The sequence below is a fragment of the Sturnira hondurensis genome, unplaced genomic scaffold, assembly GCF_014824575.4.
Source record: "Sturnira hondurensis isolate 20B ecotype Veracruz unplaced genomic scaffold, ASM1482457v3 Scaffold0021490, whole genome shotgun sequence".
Classification (NCBI taxonomy): Eukaryota; Metazoa; Chordata; class Mammalia; order Chiroptera; family Phyllostomidae; genus Sturnira; species Sturnira hondurensis.
In genome coordinates this window covers 460,487-481,867 of record NW_028094121.1, presented here as the reverse complement: position 1 = coordinate 481,867, position 21,381 = coordinate 460,487, and the positions used below count along the sequence as shown (strand labels likewise).

The 21,381-nt window shown below is 39.6% G+C and overlaps 1 protein-coding gene across 4 annotated transcripts in view; it reads left to right on the top strand.

Annotated features, from left to right (window-relative positions):
- The first annotated feature begins 529 nt into the window (after positions 1-529).
- CCDC30 (coiled-coil domain containing 30) overlaps positions 530-21,381 on the top strand; it is a 103,806-nt gene continuing 82,954 nt past the window's right edge. The window contains exons 1-2 of one of the 4 annotated variants that reach the window (XM_037032527.1): positions 530-1,163; positions 14,650-14,840. In XM_037032527.1, coding sequence (XP_036888422.1) covers positions 1,094-1,163; positions 14,650-14,840 — 261 coding nt within the window. In that variant the 5' untranslated portion in view covers positions 530-1,093. Of the gene's footprint in view, positions 1,164-9,809; positions 9,829-14,649; positions 14,841-21,381 lie in introns of those variants that run through there. The other 3 variants (XM_037032526.1, XM_037032528.1, XM_037032530.1) reach the window with 3 other exon arrangements.

The window sequence follows — 21,381 nt, the reverse complement described above, 5'->3', positions numbered from 1 at the left end:
ATTTTGTATTACATAGGTGGAGGAACGCATCACCTAAACCGAATTTCAGTGTTTAGGACTTCTTAGGGATCATTTTAATCAAGCCCTCTTAGGGATAATTTTAATCAAACCCTCTTACAGTAATAAGTCAGGTCCAAAATGTGATTTGTTTTAGGTGCCCCAGGTGGTTATTTACAGATCTAGGCCTAAAATTCGAAATTCCCTTTTAAGAATGAAGTTACTTCTAGAAAAATAAATCCAAGGTTATTATGCCAGGGCTCTAGATAAGACCTGGGGAGAAGCTATTTGAGAACTATAAATGCCTGGTGATAAAAAGTATCCTGTAAGTTGCGAACTAACGCCATGACGTTACCATGGTTACTATAAAGCCTAAGGAAGAAACTGGACCCCGCTCCCGCCGAAAAAGTCCCGCCTCACGATACAAAGACCAATGGTGTGCCTGGAAACGTTGGCCTCTGCCGGAAAAACAGCCCCTGAGCCAATGGGGCGCGTCGTTTCTATGGTTCCCGCCGGAAGAACGCCTAGGCGTCTCTGCGGCTGGAGCGGTTGCTATGACTACCTGGGCTCTGTAGGCACCTGCAGCTCGCTTTGGAGCGGCGCAGGAGCACAGCGACCCGGGATCCTCACCGCACTCTTTAGAAGACAATTTGGGGCCTGCTTCGTGGGGTACCCATCTCAGCTCCAAGAAGGCAAGCGTCTCTTCTCCGCGCCTTTTCACCATTCCGGGCCTTTACCACTTCTCTCCCCGGAATGGCTCGAAACTACGGGGGAAGCTTCTGCCGTGGCTCGGCCTTTCTAGCCACGGGCTGCAGTGATTCTGCCTGAAGGATTCGCCCGTTTCTGGGACCCAAAGCCACAGGCATTTCGAACTAGGCTGCCGTTCTTATTTAGACAGAGCTTAGAACACTCCCAGTTAGGCGTTTTGTTTTGGTTTGGTTTGGGGTTTTTTGTCCTCGTTTTACTGAGGAAGACTCACCCTTGCACAGACAACTGCGTCTGAAGCCCCCGGCCGTTAACCAAGTCACGGAGCCACGGCTTTCCCGGACTGTGAACAAAGAACTACCGTTTTCTGCTTTGTTGCCCTGTGTTCGTCATGCAGAGCCTCACACAATTCCCGTTGAAGCTTGGAGGCCTTTTGAATTCTCAGCATCAGACGTCATCAAGTCAGTTAACCTTCTGCCTTCCACTTTCATCACCCTGATCGCCAGTTTCCTCATCCTGCTTCTTCCACAGCCATTTTCACCCTTTCTTATCCACGCTGCACCTTAATGTCCATTCGTCTCCACTACCTCTCTCATCTACAGACTTCCCCACCCCACCCCCGTTTTTCTGCTACAGAGCTTTGGGTTGCTAAGTATTTCACATTCTCCAGCCCCGGATCATTTGAAATATTTTTCTGTGTTTCTCTGCACTATGGCAAGTTTTCTCTCTTAGATAAAATAGAGACTAGAATGGGAAAGTGCAAATTGGTAAATACAAGCCTAAATTACTATAAGCTGCCTAGTGTGTTTTGGAAACGAAGGGGGGAAAATCAAAGTGAAGTTTTGGGCCCATCTCAGGCTTGGATAAAGACATACTGTTACTTGCTTAAGTGAATGCTTCGTTAGGCATACCTTTTAGTGATGTATTCATGTGTGAAAAGATCATTCAAAGTTATCATGTAATGGGATTCCAACCCTAAGCACCTTTGAAGCCACCACCTTGATGTGATAGAATTTTTGGAAAGAATATGCTTGAAACGGTTCTTGTGCTTTTTCTTCATGTGAGTTTCTTGATCAGAAAACATGCTTTGTGATGTGAGCCAAGAAACAAAAACAGTGAATGGTGACCTGTGGCAACAGGGCAGACTTCATCCTAGAAAGACTGGAACAGGGAGCCTTAAAAAAGAATAGGGTTTATTTATATCCAACACAGTTTTATTTTATCATGGAAAACTATTTGTTTTAAAGTGCGTGTTCCTTGTCTAGTCTTTCTACTTCATTGGTATTCAGGTTAAAATGTAAACCTATTGGGAAGATACACAAAGTGTGCATTTTTAGCATGTATTTCGGAGCTAGAATGGTATGGATATTTTTATTTCTCAGGTCAATTATAGCAGTTATTTGTGATATTTCATGCTTGATTCCAGGTCAGATTTTTAAATACTGCAAAATTCAGCTTTCTCTTAGATGATAAATTGGAAAAGAAAAATAAGTTCTGCCACTTTTTCAGGGTTTGTTGTTTTGGGGTTTTTTTGCATTAAATTGGAACTGAATAAATTTTAACTCTTGAAAAAAGGGGCTGTTAGATGCTATATATATATTTTTTTTTTTAACTTGTCCAAAGTCACTCAGCTAGCATTTTTGATCCTATATTGTAAGGAGCTTTCCTTTCTTCTCCCTATATGTATATACTGAACAAACATCGTTAGGGCCATGTTAACACCTGACCAGGGCACCAGTGTACATTTTTTTTAAGATGAAGGAAGGAAGGGTTGGAGAAAGAGGGAGAGAAATGTCGATGCAAGAGAGAAACATCAATCAGTTGCCTCTCATACACGCCCTGATGGGGGGCAGAACCTGCAACCCAGGCATGTGCTCTGACTGGGAATCAAACCCATGACCTTTTGCTTTGCTGGACCACACCCAGTCAACTGAGCCACACTTGTCAGGGCTCATGTGTACATTTTTACATAGTTACAAACAGTACATTATGCCTTTCTTTTTCACTTAATTTTATATTTTAAGCATTTAAACATTGATATATTGTTTTTAACTTTTAAAAATTACTTTTCTCGTTTGAGGAAGAAACTATGATATATCATATATTTAAAATTATATGTAAGTTTATATGTGTGTTGAAAAAAGAAAAGAGGGTTAGAGTGAATAACTTGACTATTTCATGGCTTTAAAAAAAGATTTTATTTATATATTTATTTTTAGAGGAGGGGGCGCGGAGAGAGAAAGAGAGGGAGACCAACATCATTGTGTGAGAGAAACATCAGTCAGTTGGCTGCCTCTTGCACGCCCCGAGCTGGGGACCTGGCCCACAATCCAGACCCGTTCCCTAAACAGGAATTGAACCGGTGACATTTTGGTTTGTGGAATGATGCCCAACCCACTGAGTGATACCAGTCAGGGCAATATATTTCAGCTTTTGTGGCCATGCTGTTCACTTTTTTCTCTAGTGTCACTCAAAGACTGTTGGATCCAAAGCTCATCTTTTGCTCAAAGCTAGGCCATATGCTGTAGCATGAGGTGTGGTCCTGGCCCCTGGAAGACACCTGCTGTGTAGGAAAAATAAGAACAAGTGGGAATAACTCTTCACTGATTCTCCTTGACCTCTTTTCACTTAAAATTCTTCGTGTCTTTCTCAGTTTGCCCAGACAGCTTTATCACCTTATTCTTCACATCTAGAAGTTTCTGAAGGCCCCAAAACGTTATAGGTTGTGCTTCTCTCCAAAGAGTGGGCTTTTAATATACTTAATGAGCATTTTATTCAGTATCTACTTTGTAGAGAATAATGTGTCTGCATACATTTTTGGTGGGCAGTTTAGGCACAGTTTAAATTTCAGAGCATTTATAATTCAAAGACTAGAAATGTATTACCTCAAGATATGATTTTTTAGAATTTTCAATTTACTCAACCATTGGGTCTCAATAAATGTTAGCTTTGGGATGTCAGAACAGGCAGAGGGACTCAAATATTCAAAGTCGTGGAAATATAAGCAGCATTATGGGGATCAATAAGTATATTGTATGAAGAGTTAATTTCAAGGTGTGGCAGAGAGTAAGACTAGAGAGACAGGCAGGAACCAGATTTTGAAGACGCTGGTGCCAAGCTAAGGGGTTTGAACTCTTCCTGAAAGTAGTGCAAATGTTAAACAGCAAGTGATTTGCATTCAGAAAGATCAGTCTAAGAGCGCTGTGGAATACAGATTGGATGGGAGCCACGCTGGCAGCAGGGAAATCAGTTAAGGATGCTATTGCATTAAACTGGGCAAATAGTGAGGAGAGCCTGAATTAAGACAGCTACTATAGACGTGAGAGGAGGAATTAGAAAATGGTAAAAAGAGGTAGAATCTACAAACTCAGGGATGATGCATCCAAGTGATATAACTAAGGAGGGATCAAGGATGACTCCCAGTTTTCTGGCTTGGAAAGCCATATATAGATTAGAGAGAAAGGGAGAGAAATATCAATTTGTTATTCCCCTTATTGATGAGTTCATGAGTTGATTCCTGTATGTGCCCTGACCAGGAATCGAACCTGCAACCTTGGAGTATTAGGGTGATGTTCTAACCAACTAAGCTATAGGGACAGGGCCTTGGGAAACTGTATATATTTTTTAAGGTTTTATTTATTTATGTTTAGAGAGAGGGAAAGGGAGGGAGAAAGACAGGGAGAGAAACATCAATGTGTGAGAGACACATTGATCTGTTGCCTCTCGCACGCCCCAAGCTGGGGACCAGGCCTACAACCCAGGCGTGTGCCCTGACTAGGAATCGAACCTGCAACATTTCAGTTTTCAAGCCAGCACTCAATCCACTAAGCAACACTGCCATGGTGGGAAACTATAGTAATGGCTATTTTATTGACTGTGGAATACAGATACAGGAACAGGTGTAAGAGAAGAGCAGGCTGTTCAAACTGAGTTGCTCACTAGACAGTGGCTATGCATTGGTCTTAAACAATAGACTCATTTTATATTGCATTTCTAGCCTGCGTCCTCTTTCTGGCATGTGTACCTCTCCACAAATCCTTGCTTTGCTGGTCATATTTGTACTACTACTTCTAACCCACTCCAGCCACAACTGATTGAATGGGGATTATACAACTGACTTCAGAGAGGGGGCACAATGCATTGGGTGAGCAATGAATAATTGTCTCTTTTTCACAAATTTGAACTAAAAGAATGGAAATGACTTAATCTGAAAAGTAGCATACATTTAGGATCTGAATGTCTGTTTGCACTACTGCTGATGCGCAAGCAGAGAAAGCCCACCCATGTAGAGAAGCGATTTAACATGGGCTGATTCACAGAGACACCAAGGGATGAAGCCCTCCTAGGTCAAGGTAGACTGGTAATGGCTGTCCAGTTCCATGTCCAATTCCAATACAGCCATGTTTAGTTGGCAGCATGTGCCCCTGTTTCTTATTCTTTTAGTACCCTCCTTTAGTAGGGTACTAAACCTTGGAGTATTGAATGGAGTACTAAACCTTAGTATTAGTATTGAATACTAAACCTTAGTATTGAATGGCTGTGAGATTCGGAAAGCTCAAAATAATAATGCCTTTGAAAAGGTAGAAATTTATTTCTTTCACATAAAAGTCAAGAAGAAAGCTGTCTAGAACTGATAGGGCAGCATCTTGAAATAGTCAGAGACTCTGATTTCTTCTCTCATGATAGTATATCATCCTGATGGCTGAATTCACCGGGCATGTGGCTTCTGCCTCATGGTGTCCAGGATGGCCGCTCAGACTTAGCTATTTTGTCTGCAATTCAGTCAGTAGAAAGGAGGAAGGAGTGAGAAGGGGCGTTCTGATCCTTTAAGTACACTTCCTAGAGGTGTCACACGATTTCATTTACATCTCATAGCTCAGAACTTAGTTACAAGGCTGTATCTAACATGATGGTAGGCAGCTGTGTGACTGGTCAAAAAATTAAATGTCTTATTTCTGTGGAAAAGGGAGTGAATTCTACACTTATGAAGTGGTTAAAATGGTAAATTTTAGGTTTCATTTATTTACCACACAGACACACACACACACACACACAAGAAAGCAAGAAGTGCAGAAAGGGGTGGACAGAGTGGGACATTTGTGGTTTAGGAGTGCAGGATTTCAACAGTAGTTCAGATTATGAGAAGGGCTCAGATGTAGCTATGGGGACAGGTGACAAGCAGAGTGGAGACTAAAGATCACTGGCTTTGGGAGTGTGCTGTAGTCTAGGAGCTTGGATGAATCATACACTTGGATGTTGATCTGCAGCCTACACTGTCCTCCTTACCCACAAGCCCCCTCTTCTTACGTTTCTGCTCACCTCCAATATCTTCAGAGCTCCCAGAAGCCAGGGATCCAAAGGTATTCTCAATACCCCCAACCCCCCTTTCCTTTCAGCTTCCTCTGAGACTCTCCTACTTCCCCCTACAATGTGGAGGGAGAAATTATGCTGCCCTCTGGGGGCAAGCAACCCACAGTACAAGGCTACAGGCTCTTAATTCTCAAGGCTCTTAATTCTCACAACTCACAATCTCTTCTGTTTATCACAACTTGTATTAACACTTTGCCATATTTGCTTCCAGTCTTTGTGTGTCTGGTTTTCAAATAGTTGTAATTCTTTAACATTCATATCATTATAATATAAGCATTTCTCCATATTAGCAAACAGGCCTCATAGGATACTATATACTCCTAGTGTCTTTGGCAATATGATACCCAGGACTAAAACCACGAGTAACTGAATAGTGCTCAGAGACCTCGGAGGGACGAGGAGGATATAAGCGGGGACCAGAGGATGCAGGTGGGATAGGGAAAAGCATGAGAAGATTTTTAGCTGTAAATCATGGAAAGGACACAGGGGTACAAAGATTCAGATATGGCCCCTTTTTTCTTTCAGTGTGAAAATCAGATGATAATTAAAATTCTATATGTTTTCCATGAAATGGTTGATGTGAAGATAATGACTCTGGAAGACTTAGCAAGAAAGAAAAAAAAAGATCTAGTTTTGCTATTAAAAAAGCAAAACAATATATTGGGTTGGCCAAAAAGCTTGTTTGTTTTTTTGTAAAATGGTTCTACTTACGCTTCAGTGTCCTTAACTTTATTCAGAACAATTTTGTTAGATTGTATTGTAACAGCTGTTATATCAGCATGTATTAAAAAAAAGCTTAATCAAAATCGGTGAATTTTTGTGTAGCCATTTAATATTGAAAATGGAATAAACAACATTTTTGGCGTATTATGCTTTATTATTTCAAGAAAGATAAAAACACAATTGAGATGTAAAACAAGATTTGCACAGTATATGGAGAAGGTGCCGTGACTGATTGAATGTGTCAAAGGTGGTTTGCAAAGTTTCGTGCTGAAGATTTCTCACTGGACAATACCCCACGGTCAAGTAGACCCACTGAAGTTGATGGCAATCAAATCAAGACATTAACTGAGAAGAGTCAACATTATACCATGTGGGAGAGGGGTGACATACTCAAAATTTCCAAATCACTAAAGTTATTGGTGAAAATAAAAAATGTCTTTTAAAGTACGGAAAAAACTAAACAGACTTTGGCCAACCCAATAATTATGTGCACTATAATAATGATTTCACTTATCACTACAATTTAGATAAATCAGCTTGGTTAACAGTTGTGTTTGAGTATAATAGCAAGTCTTAATGCATAATGTTCCTAGTAACACAATACACTTCTCAGTCTTGTGCTCCATCAGCAGATACTCATCTTTTACCCACTGTGTAATAAATAGTATGACTGCTTTCAACTTAAAAAAATCAAAGACAATATTGACAGCAGGCTTAGAGTTAGGAGTTTTAGAAATAAGCTGCATAACTTTAGAAGTCATTCAAGAATGGTAAGACCTACTCTGCAAGCTAAATAGTTCATTGATAGTACAGAATTAGTGGGCTCTGTAGCTTCCAGAGGAGTCCTTTTATTTCCAAATATTCACTAGGGGAGCAAAGGCTTCATTGGAATATACAACGTTGCAAGGGGCCTTTGGGAGACTTGCAGATTATTACATAGCAAACCTCAGAACTGGGCAGACAGAAAAGCTTGTATTTTTAAGAACATTCTCCTACATTTGCATCCTATGTGTCATGTCATTTTTTTATTGTAGAAGATATACAGCTGTTCAAAGCTTTGATTTTTTTGTGTGGTGTTAGCTATTTCATGTAAGTGCTCTTTACAACTGGATAACACAACAGTTACACATACAAGGGTGGGCAAAAGTGGGTTTACAGTTGTGTGTACATGAAACACAATTCTTATCTATTTATTAAATACTGCATTATTTATTATTATTAACCTACTGTTGCCCAACCCTGTATATACATATCAGAGCATGCTCGGCTCATACAGTGTGTGTGTGTATGTGCACACACACACATGCCTCTCTCTTCTATCGAGGGAGAAGTTCAGTTAGAGGATGAACTTCACCATCTTGAGGTAGAATTGAATGCTACTACAGAGGAACAACTCTGTTTTGTCTGGCACCTGTTCTAGTACAGTGAGACACGCTGAGGACTGCTTCCAGAAATCCAGGACTGTCAGTGAGAGGCATGGAAGACATGAAAGAAGTAAGAGCTAATGACATAAAGCTTTAAGATACCTTTGGTTTTGTTCATTGTCCATTAAATTAGCACATTAAAAACCAACATTTGAATATCACCCCATAGAGTTTGCACTCACGTGTACGTTTTCTTCATGCAATACAGGACCCAGTAGAAGTAACACCTGCTTGAGTGTGGTTGGCAGGGTAATAATGTGGTTGTAATACTTTATAGTGTTAACTTAAACATCTCAGCTAAAACGTCATGTGGTGTGCTTGAGTGTGATGTTGTTATGTTACAGGATTACATGCTTATGATTTTGTAACAAAACATTTAAAATAAAAAGGGGTGCTATTTGTGTCAGACCCTGTATATCAATGGTCTGTATCGATTTCTAATAGAAGACACGTGCAGGATGACTGGTCAAACATCCAAATAGGTCTGTTCATAGTAGCTTTTATTTTCTTGGCAAATTCCTCCTTGTCTCAGTCACTGATCCGCTAGCCAGCTCTCTTGCTTGTTGGTTTAGAAACCTCAGTGGATCTGCTTCTCAAGGGTACTCTCGTACTAGCTCACAGAGAAAGTTTTAGAGAAATAGACACCAGCTTATTCACTGACAGAAATATAATTGCCCGAGGAGCCAGTCACATATGTCCTGTCACCTGGTGCATTCGCTCCTACAGGTGCACTGGGTAGGAGAGGAAGCCACATTTGAATTGTATGTTTACTTGGTGAGCAAGTAATTCTCAAGTTTTATCGTACTAGCAGGCCTCTCTATATCTGCCCTTGTGTTTAGACCTGTGACATCCTAGGACCAGGGTACCCAGCCCTTACATGAGTAAATTATGGCATCTTTTGGCTCTCTTATCATTCTCTGATGTTTGAAATACTGATCTACCTACTATCTGACGTATTCTTTCTTTCAATGTGTTAATTCTCTCAGGTTGCTTAGGAATCATCACTCTGCCCTGTTTCCACCTCTCAGTTCAGGTTGGTTACTTGTTGATTTTAAAATTTAACTCTTAAAGGAGAGTCTGATTTCCAAAGTCTTAGAAAGAAAGACAGCTCCTTCAGAAGAAAAGCTATAGAGCCTATTAGACCATGAACTTTAACATGAGGCAGATGGGGGTGAAAAATTACCTTTAGAACTGTCTGTATAGCCTTGGGCAAGTAACTTGATTTTTTTGAGCTTGAAAATAATAATAGTTTGTTCAAGGGTATTTCTGAGGTATTTCACACAGGGAATATGAATAAACCTTTCATACGCCTACTTGGCCCCTCACAAGTATTTCATAAATTATAGCTATTATTATTAGAAATAGATATTCTTCCTGCCATTTTCAAGAGGAGGAAACTGAAGCTCACCAGGAAGTTATCAAGTTAGACCGCAACCCTCTTTTCCTTCTGTAACGTCCAGCTTTTCTTATTTTCAGTCATCCACACCCGAGGACATGCTTATTGATTTTAGAGAGGGAGGGAGGGAGAAGGAGAGAAACATGATTTGAGAAAAACGTCGATCAGTTGCTTCTCGGATACTCCCGGACCAGGGACCAAACTCTAACCTAGGTATGTGCCCTGACGGGAATTGAACTCATGACCTTTTGGCTTCCAGGCCAACCCTCCAACCAAATGAGCCACACTTCCCAAAGCTAAAATTCAGTTTTTTATTCATATTCTGAGGACTTGTCCAATAGGATTCAAAACAATTCAGCAAAATGCAGTTCAGTTATTTTGGTAGTCAACTTCTAAGCCTTCCGGCCCACCTGAGTGTAATTTAGCTCTTCCCCTTATTCCTTGCGTGACAAGACAAGTAACTTAGCCTCCCTTGGCCTGCTTGCTCACATATAAAGTGGGAGCATTATAGTCCCATAGGACTGTGGTGAAAATTAAGTACAGGGTGAGGCAAAGTAGGTTTACTGTTGTTGGTCTAAAAAATAATATGGTCATTAACAAATAATAGTGCAAGAATAAACTCTGTTTCACGTACTCACAACTGTACCCCTACTCTTGCGCCACCTGGAATCTGACGTCCTCAACACAGTAGTGCCTGGGGCGTATGGTTAGCTTTCGATCTGTCATTGTGAGCAATACAAAATTACCTTTTGTGAGCCTGCTGTATTAACCAGAAACTGTTTTTAAAGAATACCCAACAATTTCTTTCAATAGACTCTCCTATTAACATGTCAGACATGTTATTCAGTTTTAGCATAAGAGTGTAAACAATTATTGCGTAGATTCTTCACTGTTCATGGGTTTCATGACCGTGTTTTCTAAACTATAAATGAGATTTGCTTTGAAACCTGATATATTCATGGTAAAATATTACAGATAGTGACTGTCTCATGAAATTTGTGGTTACATGTCATCTTATCTGTGGGGAATGGTGTCTGGTCACCTAATATCACGTTTAGGGAGAGAGACCTGCACTTTGGGAGAGCTGAGTTTTTTCTGTTCATTTCTCAGGTCATAGACCCATTAGTGTGGTGATCTCTTGATGGCTCTTTCACTTCATAGACTTTTAATATGGGTTAAAATATGAACCGTGGGCAAGAGTAAGGAAAAGTATTATTTTCTTTTTAGGTGGGAAATGATGCAAACCATGTTTGTAATTTGCCAGAGGGAAGAGAATCACTTTCTCATGGTTATGAAAACAAAAGCAAACATCTCATACATGAGTTCAGAGAGCTCCAACTCAAACAGGGTATTTTTTCCTTTTTGTAAAAATTATGATAAAAGTTAATACGTGACAATTAGAAAATTTGAGAAATGCATAAAAGCAGAAGGAAGGGGAAAAAGACTACATGTCCTCCACACTACAAAAGTGCATGTCATGTTTAAGATGTATTTGCTGTTGCCTCTTTAAGGTATGCAATCTGAAACATTCTGAAATGTGTGTGAGAGAGTGCGGAACGGCTACTTCCTTCAACATCCCCTGCAGCCCTCACCACATTGTGTCGCAGTCACCTGTGTCACCCCCCTGGGGCAGAGAGCACGTCCTAGTCTTGGTGTGGCTTCTCTGTTCCCCACAGCACCTGCCTTGTAAAGTGCCCAGCATAGCAAGGACTTGGGAAATCGTTATTAAGCACTTGAAAGGGATAAGGGAAGATACAGATAGGACCCTTTATGTTATTGCTCTACTTTGTGTAGCTCCCCAAATTAGCATTATTGTATGTGGTCAGTGATTATATTTACCACATATTTCTTGTTTCTTTGCTCAGTATTTTTCCTTGCAGCTCAGATATTTCACTTGGGATCATTTTCCTTTTTCTCCCTTTGGAACTTTATTTATGAGGGTTTGATGATAGGCAAATTTTTTCTTTATTGTGACTCTCAGGTACAGGGAAGGTTGAATTAATTAATCATGGGACATATTTCCATGCTCTTGTTTCTTTTTTTTCCATTGGGTGTATTGAATTTTCTCCTGCTGTTTAAAAGCTTGCATTCTATTTTAGTTCATATAATGGTTGCATTTGAAGACTTTTCTTTAATTTCTCTCAGCATTATTTCTATTATTGTTGTTGTTATTATTTTCACTGTTCACAGCTCAGGCTTTATTTGGTGACCATTGTAAAGTGGGAGTTTAAACTCTCAAGTCTACTTCTTCTCTCCCAGTATTTTTAGTTACTCTCAGCAGGAGAGTTGTTCAGGGCTCACTGTCAGAAACAGGAGATACTGTCTATTTTGCCAGCATAAATTAGCTCATGAAAATTGGTAAATAGGGAAATGATGTCATTGTAATGTGGAAGTTTATATACAATTTTCCCCAGCATGTTAATGATTTTGGCTACCAGCAAGCCTCGAAGTTTCTTTATAAAGCCCACATTCTTTGGGGCTCAGTTTGGCCACATGTTTTTGCCTTGGAAGTGCTCATTGCAAAGATATCCCTAATCTTTGTGCATTCTGACTTTGTTTCCACAACTCTGCAGACTCAACTCCCTAAAGCAAGCTTCATTATTTTTTAACAACGCATTTTCATATTTACTATGGTATTCCTTTACTTTTTAGAAATTCGACATATCTTTTTAAATGTACCACTACAATTATTATGATTGTTAATGTCTTTTATAGCACTCCAGTTACACAATGACAAAGGTTGTGCATGGTCTAGAGAATGTTTTTCCATAAGCTCTATTATTTTTAGTGAACAGCTTCATGAAATAAAAGTTGTTTTTCTTTTTAGGAATACATGTCAATCACATCAGAAATGCTTTTATAAAGGACTATGTTTTGAAGGCAGAAATAACATGATTTGCTAATGCATTTAATGTAGGGTGGGAGAAAAGCAGAGAAATCACTGGTGACCTAAAGCTTTTTGGTTTGAGCAATTAGAATAGTGGAATTCCTAACTGTTCAGATGGAGAGAATATGGGAGGTGCCATTTGGGGACAACAGTTTGCTTTTGGACATGTAAATTTTGAGGTCTATATTAGACATCCAAGTGGCAGTGTCAAGTAGGCAATTATGTATGTATTGGCAATTCAGTGCAATTGAGACATACATCTGAGAGTCATCAGCACATAGCTAATACTTAAAGCCTTGAGATTATAGGAAATAACCTAGGGAGAGAAAAGAAGATTCAGGGCTGGCTTATTCTAGTGTTCAGAGGTTAGAAAGATGAGAAATCAGCAAAGGAGCCCAAGAAAAGCGGCACTCGAAATAGGAGGAAAACAACAGAGTGTGGTGTCTCAGAAGAGAAAAGGCAAGTGTTTTAAGAAAAGGATGTGAACAACTGGGTCAAATACCACTAGTAGGCTAGGTGGAATGAGGACACAAATGGACCATTGGATCTGGCCACATGCAGGTCACTAGGACTTTGATGAGAGCTGTTTCCCTGGGGTAGTGGATATGAAAGCCTGACTGGTGTGTTAGGAGTGGAAGAGGAGACCTGGGTGTGATCAATTCTTTCTTGAAGTTGTGCTGTAAAGAATAAAGAAATGGAACAGAAGCTAGAGGGGGCGATGAGGTTGAAGGAAGGTTTTTGTTGTTTTTAATGGGATATATAGCATGTCTCTAAGATGATTATAATGCTTAGCTGGAAAGAAAGCTTGATGAGACAATAGAGAGAGGAGTCAATTGGAAGAGTATTATCTTTGAGATAAGAGAGAATGAGATCCAGTACGCAAGGGGAAGGGCTAGCCTTAGAAGCAAGGATACATACGTCAAATGTCACAAGAGAGAAGAGTGTGTGGGAGTTGGCAGATTTGGTAAGAGGAGTTTGTGGATGTTCTCCTCAAAGTGCTTCTCTTTTTCTCCATGAAATAAGAGGCAGTGCATTCAGCGGAGAGTGAGGATGGGGAAGGTTTGGAGATTTGAGTAGAGAAAGGAATGGAATAATGGTCTAGTCCTCTAGAGAATGAGAGGAAGATGACCAGGGAAATGCAGGGGGATTGCTAGGCAGAAGTAGGAGCTCGCCTGAGATCCAAAGACATGACTTTAACGTAAAATCAATCAGCACTGGCTGTGCAGTTTCATCTGGCCACATTCGGGTTATGCAGTAAGGTGCAAAAGAGGTGGAGAGTTGGATTTAAACAGATTGGAGGTTTGCCAACCAAATATAATGGAAGGAAACAGGGGCAAGGGGGATATGAGTGTTTTCAAGGGAGTGATTATAATGATGGACTATAGAATCTAAGCTGGGTAAGAAACTAAATGAGAATGGGAATGGGGTAAGGAACATCGAGAAGTGTTTAAAGTCGATGGATTATAGTTTTTAATATGTTTGAAAACTTGTTGAAATCGTGCTACTAGAAACACACAGAAAGGAATAATTGGAGAATAGGATGCTTGCAGTTGGGACTAGGGAGAGGCTCCAGTTATTGCTAATGATGATGCCTAGGGAATGACTGTAGAGTAGGTGGCCGAGATAGGGCAGTGGACTAGGTCTTTAGAAGTTAGCTGGTGAAAGGACGGACAAGACAGGGCACTTGAGTATTGAAATGACTGAGAATTTGGCAGGATTAGTTGAGTTGCCTTGGACAAGTTATTTGGTTCCTTAGTGTCTGAGTCCTCCTCTCATAAGGATAATTCCTACATCACTGGGCCATTGTAAGGATTAGATAAGATAAATTTATCTTGGATACTTAGTATAATACTGGCCATATAGTAAGCACTCGATAAACAAATTTTAAAGTTATACAAGTACACGTTTTAAATATCTGCAAATAGCAAGAACATCTACTGTTTTTGAGAACTTTTTCCACTACTTGTTTTGTTATAATTTTGAAAGTTTGCAAACACTCCAGAAAGATGGGGAGAAGTGTAGTAGTATTATTATAGCTTATTTTAAAAATTAATTTGTTATCTAATTAAGAATTCATTTAACATCTTATACAGTAGCTATTTAACTGCATTTCTTTTAAGTTTGTTTCTGTTATTTCTTCCTAACAGAAGCGCAAATAAAGGAGGTTGAAGAAATGTTGTATCAAGAAGGCTCTGAAGTAGCTCTGAGTAGCCCCAGTGAACAGATTACATACTTACGGGTAGAGAGAAGTAAACTCTTGAGTGCGCTGGCACCTGGGGACTCAAAGCCAGAGTCACAGAGATATCTGAGCACTAACCTACAGAAAGAATTTCCCCAGGTATTCCAAAATTAATAAGATAATTGAATAAGAGGCAGTCAGTTTTAAAATACATTTGTTCATTTAATCATTCATTCATTTAAACATCAGGAGGCCAGTCCTAACAGTACGTAGGAATAGAGGCTTTAGGTTGGGTGGTCTTCCTTTGTCCTTGAGGAAGTTAGTTAACTTTTGTGAGCCTTGATTTTCTCATCTATAAAATCTGGGACCAACTCAACTACTCTACACGATGATCGTGAAAATGAAATCACTTAATGTATATAAACCTCTAGAGTAGTACCTCACACATTAATTAACATTATTTTGATTACTTATTGAGAACTTGCCATGTTCCTGCTTTGTACTAGCAGATGTAGAGACGTGAAACTAGACATGTAGACGTGATCTGCACTGCAAGGAACAAGTCGGTGAGGGGAAGGAGTAAACCAGCCACTGTAGTTCAGTGTGGAAAGTACTATGAGAAAGGAAGGCCCAGAAAGCTCAGAAAACCTGAACCTAGGAGAAAGATGGCAGTGGACTAGGAGGATCTTTCTCGTACCACCACCCAGAACCAAACTGGAACTAAAAATGAAGAGGGGAACAGCCACCTGAAATAAACAACGGGAGATTACCTGAAGAGGAGACTCTTAACCAAGAGCAGGCAGAAACCACCTCGAGACTGGGAGGAAGGGCAGGGACACAAAGGGGGCTGGCACCACGCCCCTGGGCAGCAGGCCAAGGTACAGTGCAGCAGGGGAGCTTCCCCCCCCCAGAGGCGTAAAGCCTGGACCTCAGACCAGGCTCCCCAGCACTGAGCACTGGTGCCAGGATCAGCGGCCCACATAGCATCCAGCAGTGAAAGGCTGCAGGGTTTTTGCCAGAGAGAGACGCAACTCGCTGGAAACAGAGACGCTATTATTTTTTTCCTAATGGGGCCAAAGCACAGGCTTCTCATTCTCAGCCACTCACCTTGGGCTTGGGTGAAGGACAAGCAGTGTGGACTGGCATCACCTGACAAGACTCTGTAATGGGAAGGTGTGGGGAGAGACGTGGGAAAACGGCTACTGGGTTCCGTATGCTGGGACATACCTTGAAAAATGACTGCAGCAGCCATTTTTCTTGAGAAGAACAAGCCCTTCCCAGTGGAAAAACAATTACCCCACCCTGTGGGTAACTCCTTAGCCCACTCTCTGTAATCCTGTTCACCCCACCCTACATCCTTTTTTTCTTACTTTTCCCCAAGCCTGGATCTTAACCGCAGCCAAGGAAACAGCAACATTGGCAGACTCAGGGTGTCAGAGATTGGCTTTAGGACACAGCCATTTCATACACTTTCCTGGAAACCAAACTGGTGCTTTCCCCTCATGGGCAAGCCATAGAAACAACCTCCTAGTTTTTCGCAAACACAGATGCTGGGTGCTGGGATCCTCACCCACTTTCCTACTATGGGCTCCACCCTACTGAGTTCAGGGAAATAATCTGGGACAGACTCAGACGTGTGGTGTGGGGATAGGGGAACACATCCACCACCTTCCCTGGAGTGTGAACAGCACCTCCCTCAGGAGATCCAAGGTCACACCCTCCTGATTCCTCCAGAAGCCCTCTCAGAAACAGATCAGTGGCTAGACTAAGCATCACAGCTGGTAAAGTTAGGAGGGGCAGAGGTAGATCCTGCAGTGCCTTTGGCCATCAGCTGACCCACACCTGAGCACTATGCTGATAAAAACCAGCCTTGCAGTGCATCATGGTCCATCCCAGGTGCATCCAAGCCCAGAGAAAACAGCCACAAACTGGGGATTGCTTGTAGCTTTGAACAGGCTGCTGAGGACTAGATGTGGACAGCATCTGAAATTGGTTTACTCCAGCTTCAGACAACATCAGAGCTGTATCCAAAGGGAGAACCCAGCAAATAGTTACTAAACTCTGCTGAGGTGAATTCCACTTTGTTATTTTACATTATTTTTTGTTATTTTTTCTTTTGCATAGCCTTTTAATCATTTTTCTTCAATTTTTAATATTTTTCTTTTGTATCTTGTATTTTACGCTTCCATTTTCTTATTCCATTCTTCCTTCTTTCCTTTTACTATTTTTATTCTTTCCCTTTCTTTGTTCTTTTTTAAAATATATTTTATTGATTATACCATTACAGTTGGTCTGTTCCCCCCTTCATTCCCCTCCACCCTGCATACCTCCTCCCCCACCATTCCCCCCCTTTAGTTTATGACCACGTGTCTCAAGTTCTTTAGATTCTATATTTCCCCTACTATTCTTGTCCTCCCCCTATCTATTTTCTACCTACCGTCTATGCTACTTATTTTCTGTACCTTCTCCCCCCTTCTCCTCCCACTTCCCTGTTGCTAACCCTCATGTGTTCTTCATTTCTATGGTTCCACTCCTGGTCTAGCTGTCCTCTTGGTTTGCTTTTGTTTTAGGTGTGGTTGTTAATAACTGTGAGTTTGCTGTCCTTTCACTGTTCATATTTTTTATCTTCTTTTTCTCAGATAAGTCCCTTTAACATCTTTGTTCTTTTTTTAAATTGTTGTTCAAGTATCGTTTTCTGTCTTATACTCGAATCCCAGCCCACCCACCCACCCTTTGTTTATGCTTTTTTGGCTATTTCCTCTTTCTATTCCTTACTCTTATTGTTCTCTTCCTTCTCTACCCTCATAATCATTTTTCTTTTCTTTGGTCTTCTCATATTCTTTTTTTTCTTTTACTATTCTATTTCTCTTTCCATTTTTATTATTCTTTACTCTATTGTTGATTTTGCTGTTATTGTTGGAGACTTTTTTTTTGCTTATTTTAGTTCTGGTTTTTATGTTATTTTGTTTTGATCTGTCAGGACCTGTACAACAGCATACAAAATGTGGTAGGGGTTGAGCCTGGCAGTCAGCCAGCTGGAGGGGAGACCAACAAACAGGCCGACAACAATCAAGACCCAAACATAAGGGGAGAGACCACATAACTCACACAAGGGCCATTCCTAGAGCATCCAGCTCAGGAGATCAAGGAGACTGCACTACTGGGTCCCATAGGACTCCTACCTCATAAGGCCACTCCATGAAGACAAGGAGTCAAAGCAGATCTAATACATAGAAACAAAAAGTCAGCTAAAATGTGGAGACAAGGAAACACCCCCCAAATGAAAGAAACAGAGGGATACCCAGAAAAAGAGCTAAATGAAATTGAAGCAAACACTTTTATCAGACATAGAGTTCAAAGTAATGGTTATAAGGATGCTCAAGGAACTTGTAACTACAAGGAACTTAGTGGGAACAACATTACCATAGAAAAGGACATAGAAACTATAAATAAGAAGCATGGAAATTAAGAGTGCAATATCTGAAATGAAGAATACACTAGAAAGAATGAAAAGCAGGCTAGATGAAGCAGAGGATTGAATCAGTGATTTGGAAGACAAGGTAGAAAACACCCAATCAGAATAAGACAAAAAAAAAGACTTAAAAAGAATGAGGAGGGTTTAAGGGAACTTTGGATCAACATGAAACATAACAATATCCATATCCTAGGAATACCAGGAGAAGGAAATAAGCACTGGATAGAAAACCTGTTTGAAGAAATAATTACAGAAAACTTCCCCAACCTGGGGAAGGAAAAAGTCACACAAGTTCAGGAAGCACAGAGAGTACCAATCAAGATGAATCCAAAGGGACCCACACCAAGACACATCATAATTAAAATGTCATAGTCTAAGGACAAAGAGAGAATCTTAAAAGCAGCAAGAAAGAAACACTCATTTGCCCACAAGGGAGTTCCAATAAGACTGTCAAGTAATTTCTCAATAGAAACACTTCATGCCAGAAAAGATTGGTATAAAGTATTCAAAGTAATGAAGAGCAAGGATCTGCAACAGAGATGACTCTATCTGGCAAGACTACCATTTGAAATGGAAGGCAAAACAAAGGGCTTCACAGGCCAAAAGAAAAAAAAGGCTAAAGGAGTTCATTAACACCAAATCAGCATTGCAAGGGATAGTAAATGGACTGCCTTAAGAAAAAAGCTTTATATATAGGTATAAAGAAATAAAATGGCAAAGTACCTGTCACTAATAACCTTAAATATAAAAGATTAAATGCTCCAATCAAAAGGCATAGGATAGCTGAACGGATAAGAAAACATGACCTACATATATGCTGTCTATAAGAGACCCACCATAGAACAAAACATTTACACAAGCTGAAAGTAAAGGGATAGAAAAAAATATTCCATGCAAATGGAGATAAAAAAACTGGGATAGCAATTCATATATTGACAAAATAAACTTCAAAACAAAGGCTAAAACCATAGACAAATAAGGTCATAACATAGTACTAAAGGAATGGATCTAACAAGAGGATATAATCCTTGTAAACATATATACACCCTTATAGGAACATCTCTTAAAGAAAATATTAACTTTAAGGAAGAGATCAACAGCAATAGAGTCACTGCAGGGGATAGCAACAATCCACTGTCACTAATGGCTAGATCTTCTGAACAAAAAATCAACAAGGAAACTATGACCTTAAATGACATACTAGAACAAATAAGTATAATTGATACAGAACATTTTATTTCAACGCAGCAGAATACACATTCTTCTCAAGTGCACATGGATCATTCTCAAAGCTAGACCAAACAATAGGACACAAAATAAATCTTAACAAATTCAAGAAAATTGAGATATCAAGCACTTTCACAGATCACAATGGCATGAAACTAGAAATCAACCTCAACAAAAAAATCTCACATTAAAAAACATGAAGGCTAAATAGCATGCTATTAAATAATAAATGGGTCATCAATGAGATAAAGGAAGAAATCAAAAAGTACCTGGAAACAAACAAAAATGAACACACAACCCAAAACCCATGGGACACAGCAAAAGCGGTCCTGAGAGGGAAGTTCATAACATGACAGGCCTACCTCAAGAGATAGGAAAATCTCAAATAAATAATGTAATCCTATACCTAAAAGAACTACAAAAACAACAACAAAGCCCAGAATATTTAGAAGAAAGGAAATAATGAAGATCACAGTGGAAATAAATGGCATAGAGACTAAAAAAAATTTCAAAATATCAATGAATCCAGGAGCTGGTTCTTTGAAAACATAAACAAAATTGATGAATCTTTAATCAGATTCATAAAAAAGGACAAAAATTAATAAAATCAGAAATGAAAGAGAAGTAACAACTGATATTACAGAAATATAAAAGAATGTAGGGAAGTACTATGAACTTCCTATAGTACTATGAAGTACTATAAAGTACTATATACTAAGAAATTGAATAAATGGGGCAAAATGGATAAATTTCTAGAGATACATTCTTCTAAAACTGAATCAGGAAGAAGCAGAAAACCTGAATAGACTAATAACAATGAAATTGAAGCAACATTCAAAAAACTCCAAGCAAACAAAAGTCCTGGTTCAGATGACTTCACAGGGGAATTTTACCAATCACACAAAGAAGAACTAACACCAATCCTTTTTAAACTATTACAAAAAATTCAAGACAGAAGGCTCCCCAGCTCTGTTTACAATATCATTATTATCCTAATTCCAAAACTGGGTAAAGACAGGACAAAGAAATAAAACTGTAGGCCAATATCCTTTATGAGTAGAGATGCTAAAATCCTCAACAAAATATTAGCAAACTGAATCCAGCAATACATCAAAAAGATAATTCACCATGGTCAAGTGGGATTTATCCTGGGGGTGCAAGGTTGACACAATATTCACAAATCAATAAATGTGATATATCACATAATCAGAAAGAAAGATAAAAATCACATGATCATATCAATAGATGCAAAAAAAGCATTTGATAAATCCAACACCCATTTATGATAAAAACTCTCAGTAAAGTAGAAATGGAAGGATCACAATTCACATAATAAAGGCCATATATGAAAACCTATAATATCATACACAATGGGCAAAAACGAAAATATTTCCAAGATCAAGAACAAGAAGACATCGATTCCCAATCAGGGCACATGCCTGGGTTGCAGGCCAGTTCCCAGCAGGGGACTCACGAGAGGCAACCATACATTGATATTTCTCTCCTTCTCTCCTTCCTTTCCTCTCTAAAAAATAAAATAAAATAAAAATCTTAAAAAAAAAAGAACAAGAAGACAAAGATATCCACTGTCACCTCTCTTCTTCAACATAGTACTGGAAGTCCTGGCCACAGTAATCAGACAAGAAGAAATAAAAAGCATCCAAACTGGAAAGAAGGAAGTAAAACTCATTATTCACAGACAGCATGATATTGTATATAGAAAACCCCATAGGCTGCACAAAAAACTCCTGGACCTAATGAACTCGGCAAAGTAGCAGGATACAAAATTGATACTTAGAAATTGGTGGCATTTTAACACACCCATATTAAACTATCAGAAAGAGAAACTAAGAGAACAATCCCATCTATTATTGCAACAACAAAATGAGATACCTAGGAGTAAGTTTAACCAAGGAGGTGAAAGACCTATACTTGGAAAACTATAAGACACTGAAGAAATAAACTGAGGAGGATACAAAAAAGTGGAAGTGTTCATGG